Here is a 7,500-nt window from a genome sequence, read left to right on the forward strand (position 1 = left end):
CTCTGTCTCTCTCTAGGATGAGGATATGCCTCTGGTTTATATTGCAGTGTTTATAGAACAAGCCACTCCCTTCCTGGAGGAGTTTCTGGAGCGTCTGACAACATTCACCTACCCAGTCAGCAGACTGCGCCTCTTCATACATAACAATGTAAGTATCATATCTGGATCATACATAACAATGTATCATATCTGGATCATACATAACAAGGTATCATATCTGGATCATACATAACAATGTATCATATCTGGATCATACATAACAAGGTATCATATCTGGATCATACATAACAAGGTATCATATCTGGATCATACATAACAATGCAAGTATCATATCTGTATTAGTGGTGGGACTCTATTAAACATTTTTATCGAATTAATTCGAGACTTCATTAATTAATTAATCACATTTGAATCGCATATCAATATTTGATGCGAAAAGCAAAATTTTTGAATTCAAATGAATTGTCTGTGTGTCTCTGTGTGTCTCTCTGTGTGTGTATGTGTTGTGTGTGTCTTTCTGTGTGTGTCTCTCTCTCTGTGTGTGTCTCTGTCTCTGTGTGTCTCTCTGTGTTTGTCTCTGTGTGTGTATGTGTGGTGTGTGTGTGTGTCTCTCTGTGTGTGTCTCTCTGTGTGTCTCTCTGTGTGTGTGTGTATGTGTGGTGTGTGTGTGTCTCTGTCTGTGTGTGTGACTCTCTGTGTGTGTCTGTCTCTGTGTGTGACTCTGTGTGTGTCTCTCTCTGTGTGTGTCTCTCTGTGTGTGTCTCTCTCTGTGTGTGTCTGTCTCTCTCTCTGTGTGTGTGTCTGTGTATGTGTGGTGTGTGTGTGTGTGTATGTATGTGTGGTGTGTGTGTGTGTCTCTCTGTGTGGTGTCTGTGTGTGTCTCTCTGTGTGTGTCTCTCTCTGTGTGTGTCTCTGTCTGTGTGTATGTGTGGTGTGTGTATGTGTGATGTGTGGTGTGTGTGTGTGTGTGTGTATATGTGTGTGTGTGTGTGTGTGTATGTATGTGTGTGTGGTGTGTATGTGTGGTGTGTGTGTGTATGTATGTGTGGTGTGTGTGTGTGTATAGGTGGTTCACCATGAGCTCCACATCAAGCGGTTCTGGGAGAAACATGGAAGCCTGTTCCCTGGAGCCCGGCTGGTCGGCCCCGAGGAGAACCTGAAGCAGGACCAGGCTAGAACCATGGCTGTGTGAGTAGAACCTCCAGCTAGAACCATGGCTGTGTGAGTAGAACCTCCAGCTAGAACCATGGCTGTGTGAGTAGAACCTCCAGCTAGAACCATGGCTGTGTGAGTAGAACCTCCAGCTAGAACCATGGCTGTGTGAGTAGAACCTCCAGCTAGAACCATGGCTGTGTGAGTAGAACCTCCAGAATGAGAACAGGACTGAAACAGAGAGGTATAGAGGCTGCTAGAATGAGAACAGGACTGAAACAGAGGTATAGAGGCTGCTAGAATGAGAACAGGACTGAAACAGGTATAGAGGCTGCTAGAATGAGAACAGGACTGAAACAGAGAGGTATAGAGGCTGATAGAATGAGAACAGGACTGAAACAGAGAGGTATAGAGGCTGCTAGAATGAGAACAGGACTGAAACAGAGGTATAGAGGCTGATATAATGAGAACAGGACTGAAACAGAGGTATAGAGGCTGATAGAATGAGAACAGGACTGAAACAGAGGTATAGAGGCTGCTAGAATGAGAACAGGACTGAAACAGAGGTATAGAGGCTGCTAGAATGAGAACAGGACTGAAACAGAGAGGTATAGAGGCTGCTAGAATGAGAACAGGACTGAAACAGAGAGGTATAGAGGCTGATAGAATGAGAACAGGACTGAAACAGAGGTATAGAGGCTGATAGAATGAGAACAGGACTGAAACAGGTATAGAGGCTGATAGAATGAGAACAGGACTGAAACCGAGGTATAGAGGCTGCTAGAATGAGAACAGGACTGAAACATGGAGGTATAGAGGCTGCTAGAATGAGAACAGGACTGAAACAGAGGTATAGAGGCTGATAGAATGAGAACAGGACTGAAACAGAGAGGTATAGAGGCTGATAGAATGAGAACAGGACTGAAACAGAGGTATAGAGGCTGATAGAATGAGACCAGGACTGAAACAGAGGTATAGAGGCTGATAGAATGAGAACAGGACTGAAACAGAGAGGTATAGAGGCTGCTAGAATGAGAACAGGACTGAAACAGTGGGGTATAGAGGCTGCTAGAATGAGAACAGGACTGAAACAGAGGTATAGAGGCTGATAGAATGAGAACAGGACTGAAACAGAGGTATAGAGGCTGCTAGAATGAGAACAGGACTGAAACAGAGGTATAGAGGCTGATAGAATGAGAACAGGACTGAAACAGAGAGGTATAGAGGCTGCTAGAATGAGAACAGGACTGAAACAGTGGGGTATAGAGGCTGCTAGAATGAGAACAGGACTGAAACAGAGGTATAGAGGCTGCTAGAATGAGAACAGGACTGAAACGGAGGTATAGAGGCTGCTAGAATGAGAACAGGACTGAAACAGAGAGGTATAGAGGCTGATAGAATGAGAACAGGACTGAAACAGAGAGGTATAGAGGCTGATAGAATGAGAACAGGACTGAAACAGGGGTATAGAGGCTGCTAGAATGAGAACAGGACTGAAACAGAGGTATAGAGGCTGCTAGAATGAGAACAGGACTGAAACAGAGGTATAGAGGCTGCTAGAATGAGAACAGGACTGAAACGGAGAGGTATAGAGGCTGCTAGAATGAGAACAGGACTGAAACAGAGAGGTATAGAGGCTGCTAGAATGGAGAGGTATAGAGGCTGCTAGAATGAGAACAGGACTGAAACAGAGGTATAGAGGCTGCTAGAATGAGAACAGGACTGAAACAGAGGTATAGAGGCTGCTAGAATGAGAACAGGACTGAAACAGTGGGGTATAGAGGCTGCTAGAATGAGAACAGGACTGAAACAGAGAGGTATAGAGGCTGATAGAATGAGAACAGGACTGAAACAGAGGTATAGAGGCTGCTAGAATGAGAACAGGACTGAAACAGGTATAGAGGCTGATAGAATGAGAACAGGACTGAAACCGAGGTATAGAGGCTGCTAGAATGAGAACAGGACTGAAACATGGAGGTATAGAGGCTGCTAGAATGAGAACAGGACTGAAACAGAGGTATAGAGGCTGATAGAATGAGAACAGGACTGAAACAGAGAGGTATAGAGGCTGATAGAATGAGAACAGGACTGAAACAGAGGTATAGAGGCTGATAGAATGAGACCAGGACTGAAACAGAGGTATAGAGGCTGCTAGAATGAGAACAGGACTGAAACAGAGAGGTATAGAGGCTGCTAGAATGAGAACAGGACTGAAACATAGAGGTATAGAGGCTGCTAGAATGAGAACAGGACTGAAACAGAGGTATAGAGGCTGCTAGAATGAGAACAGGACTGAGACATGGAGGTATAGAGGCTGATGAACAGGACTGAAACAGAGAGGTATAGAGGCTGCTAGAATGAGAACAGGACTGAAACAGAGGTATAGAGGCTGCTAGAATGAGAACAGGACTGAAACAGAGAGGTATAGAGGCTGCTAGAATGAGAACAGGACTGAAACAGAGGTATAGAGGCTGCTAGAATGAGAACAGGACTGAAACAGAGGTATAGAGGCTGCTAGAATGAGAACAGGACTAGAGGCTGACATGTGAGTGGATTTTGACTCCCGCTCCTTCCCACTCCCACAGAAATAATCCCATCCCAATCCCGAGTGAGTTTCAAAAAAATCCCACTCCCTCCCACAGAGACTGATCCCACTCCCGCCCGAATCCTGTTGATTTTGTTGTCATAGTTCCCACTCCCTTCTGCTCCCGTTGACGTTTACTCCCTGTCCTGCACAATCACGTGATTCAAAGTGAATTTGACTCCCATCCCGTGCGAATCCAGAAAAAATGTCATCCTCTAAACAGGACTGAAACGGAGGTATAGAGGCTGCTAGAATGAGAACAGGACTGAAACAGAGGTATAGAGGCTGCTAGAATGAGAACAGGACTGAAACAGCGAGGTATAGAGGCTGCTAGAATGAGAACAGGACTGAAACAGAGAGGTGTAGAGGCTGCTAGAATGAGAACAGGACTGAAACGGAGAGGTATAGAGGCTGCTAGAATGAGAACAGGACTGAAACAGAGGTATAGAGGCTGCTAGAATGAGAACAGGACTGAAACAGCGAGGTATAGAGGCTGCTAGAATGAGAACAGGACTGAAACAGAGAGGTGTAGAGGCTACTAGAATGAGAACAGGACTGAAACGGAGAGGTATAGAGGCTGCTAGAATGAGAACAGGACTGAAACAGAGGTATAGAGGCTGATAGAATGAGAACAGGCTGATAGAATGAGAACAGGACTGAAACAGAGGTATAGAGGCTGCTAGAATGAGAACAGGACTGAAACAGAGAGGTATAGAGGCTGATAGAATGAGAACAGGACTGAAACAGAGGTATAGAGGCTGATAGAATGAGAACAGGACTGAAACAGGTATAGAGGCTGATAGAATGAGAACAGGACTGAAACCGAGGTATAGAGGCTGCTAGAATGAGAACAGGACTGAAACATGGAGGTATAGAGGCTGCTAGAATGAGAACAGGACTGAAACAGAGGTATAGAGGCTGATAGAATGAGAACAGGACTGAAACAGAGAGGTATAGAGGCTGATAGAATGAGAACAGGACTGAAACAGAGGTATAGAGGCTGATAGAATGAGACCAGGACTGAAACAGAGGTATAGAGGCTGATAGAATGAGAACAGGACTGAAACAGAGAGGTATAGAGGCTGCTAGAATGAGAACAGGACTGAAACAGTGGGGTATAGAGGCTGCTAGAATGAGAACAGGACTGAAACAGAGGTATAGAGGCTGATAGAATGAGAACAGGACTGAAACAGAGGTATAGAGGCTGCTAGAATGAGAACAGGACTGAAACAGAGGTATAGAGGCTGATAGAATGAGAACAGGACTGAAACAGAGAGGTATAGAGGCTGCTAGAATGAGAACAGGACTGAAACAGTGGGGTATAGAGGCTGCTAGAATGAGAACAGGACTGAAACAGAGGTATAGAGGCTGCTAGAATGAGAACAGGACTGAAACGGAGGTATAGAGGCTGCTAGAATGAGAACAGGACTGAAACAGAGAGGTATAGAGGCTGATAGAATGAGAACAGGACTGAAACAGAGAGGTATAGAGGCTGATAGAATGAGAACAGGACTGAAACAGGGGTATAGAGGCTGCTAGAATGAGAACAGGACTGAAACAGAGGTATAGAGGCTGCTAGAATGAGAACAGGACTGAAACAGAGGTATAGAGGCTGCTAGAATGAGAACAGGACTGAAACGGAGAGGTATAGAGGCTGCTAGAATGAGAACAGGACTGAAACAGAGAGGTATAGAGGCTGCTAGAATGGAGAGGTATAGAGGCTGCTAGAATGAGAACAGGACTGAAACAGAGGTATAGAGGCTGCTAGAATGAGAACAGGACTGAAACAGAGGTATAGAGGCTGCTAGAATGAGAACAGGACTGAAACAGTGGGGTATAGAGGCTGCTAGAATGAGAACAGGACTGAAACAGAGAGGTATAGAGGCTGATAGAATGAGAACAGGACTGAAACAGAGGTATAGAGGCTGCTAGAATGAGAACAGGACTGAAACAGGTATAGAGGCTGATAGAATGAGAACAGGACTGAAACCGAGGTATAGAGGCTGCTAGAATGAGAACAGGACTGAAACATGGAGGTATAGAGGCTGCTAGAATGAGAACAGGACTGAAACAGAGGTATAGAGGCTGATAGAATGAGAACAGGACTGAAACAGAGAGGTATAGAGGCTGATAGAATGAGAACAGGACTGAAACAGAGGTATAGAGGCTGATAGAATGAGACCAGGACTGAAACAGAGGTATAGAGGCTGCTAGAATGAGAACAGGACTGAAACAGAGAGGTATAGAGGCTGCTAGAATGAGAACAGGACTGAAACATAGAGGTATAGAGGCTGCTAGAATGAGAACAGGACTGAAACAGAGGTATAGAGGCTGCTAGAATGAGAACAGGACTGAGACATGGAGGTATAGAGGCTGATGAACAGGACTGAAACAGAGAGGTATAGAGGCTGCTAGAATGAGAACAGGACTGAAACAGAGGTATAGAGGCTGCTAGAATGAGAACAGGACTGAAACAGAGAGGTATAGAGGCTGCTAGAATGAGAACAGGACTGAAACAGAGGTATAGAGGCTGCTAGAATGAGAACAGGACTGAAACAGAGGTATAGAGGCTGCTAGAATGAGAACAGGACTAGAGGCTGACATGTGAGTGGATTTTGACTCCCGCTCCTTCCCACTCCCACAGAAATAATCCCATCCCAATCCCGAGTGAGTTTCAAAAAAATCCCACTCCCTCCCACAGAGACTGATCCCACTCCCGCCCGAATCCTGTTGATTTTGTTGTCATAGTTCCCACTCCCTTCTGCTCCCGTTGACGTTTACTCCCTGTCCTGCACAATCACGTGATTCAAAGTGAATTTGACTCCCATCCCGTGCGAATCCAGAAAAAATGTCATCCTCTAAACAGGACTGAAACGGAGGTATAGAGGCTGCTAGAATGAGAACAGGACTGAAACAGAGGTATAGAGGCTGCTAGAATGAGAACAGGACTGAAACAGCGAGGTATAGAGGCTGCTAGAATGAGAACAGGACTGAAACAGAGAGGTGTAGAGGCTGCTAGAATGAGAACAGGACTGAAACGGAGAGGTATAGAGGCTGCTAGAATGAGAACAGGACTGAAACAGAGGTATAGAGGCTGCTAGAATGAGAACAGGACTGAAACAGCGAGGTATAGAGGCTGCTAGAATGAGAACAGGACTGAAACAGAGAGGTGTAGAGGCTACTAGAATGAGAACAGGACTGAAACGGAGAGGTATAGAGGCTGCTAGAATGAGAACAGGACTGAAACAGAGGTATAGAGGCTGATAGAATGAGAACAGGCTGATAGAATGAGAACAGGACTGAAACAGAGGTATAGAGGCTGCTAGAATGAGAACAGGACTGAAACATGGATGTATAGAGGCTGATAGAATGAGAACAGGACTGAAACATGGAGGTATAGAGGCTGATAGAATGAGAACAGGACTGAAACAGAGGTATAGAGGCTGATAGAATGAGAACAGGACTGAAACAGAGGTATAGAGGCTGCTAGAATGAGAACAGCACTGAAACATGGAGGTATAGAGGCTGCTAGAACGCATAATCTGAGTGGTATTTTCAACAAAAAACTTCAAAGACATTTTAGCCGACCTCAAAGACCTATATTGTGTAGCTGTAATGTGTGTGTGTGTCCACAGGGAGGCGTGCAAGAAGGACCCAGAGTGTGACTACTATTTCAGCATCGACTGTGACGTCGCTGTCATCAACCCTGACATACTACGCATACTTATAGAGGAGAACAAGTATGTATACCTCCCCCTACTCAC

The 7,500-nt window shown here is 45.2% G+C and overlaps 1 protein-coding gene across 1 annotated transcript in view; it reads left to right on the plus strand.

The window, feature by feature from the left end:
- plod3 (procollagen-lysine, 2-oxoglutarate 5-dioxygenase 3) overlaps window positions 1–7,500 on the plus strand; it is a 113,243-nt gene that overhangs the window by 55,781 nt on the left and 49,962 nt on the right. The window contains exons 9-11 of the mRNA XM_084327317.1: window positions 17–148; window positions 1,067–1,188; window positions 7,372–7,476. Coding sequence (XP_084183443.1) covers window positions 17–148; window positions 1,067–1,188; window positions 7,372–7,476 — 359 coding nt within the window. The remainder of the gene's footprint in view (window positions 1–16; window positions 149–1,066; window positions 1,189–7,371; window positions 7,477–7,500) is intronic.

The sequence above is a fragment of the Notolepis coatsorum genome (genome assembly GCF_963971535.1).
Source record: "Notolepis coatsorum genome assembly, chromosome: 13".
NCBI lineage: Eukaryota > Metazoa > Chordata > Actinopteri > Aulopiformes > Paralepididae > Notolepis > Notolepis coatsorum.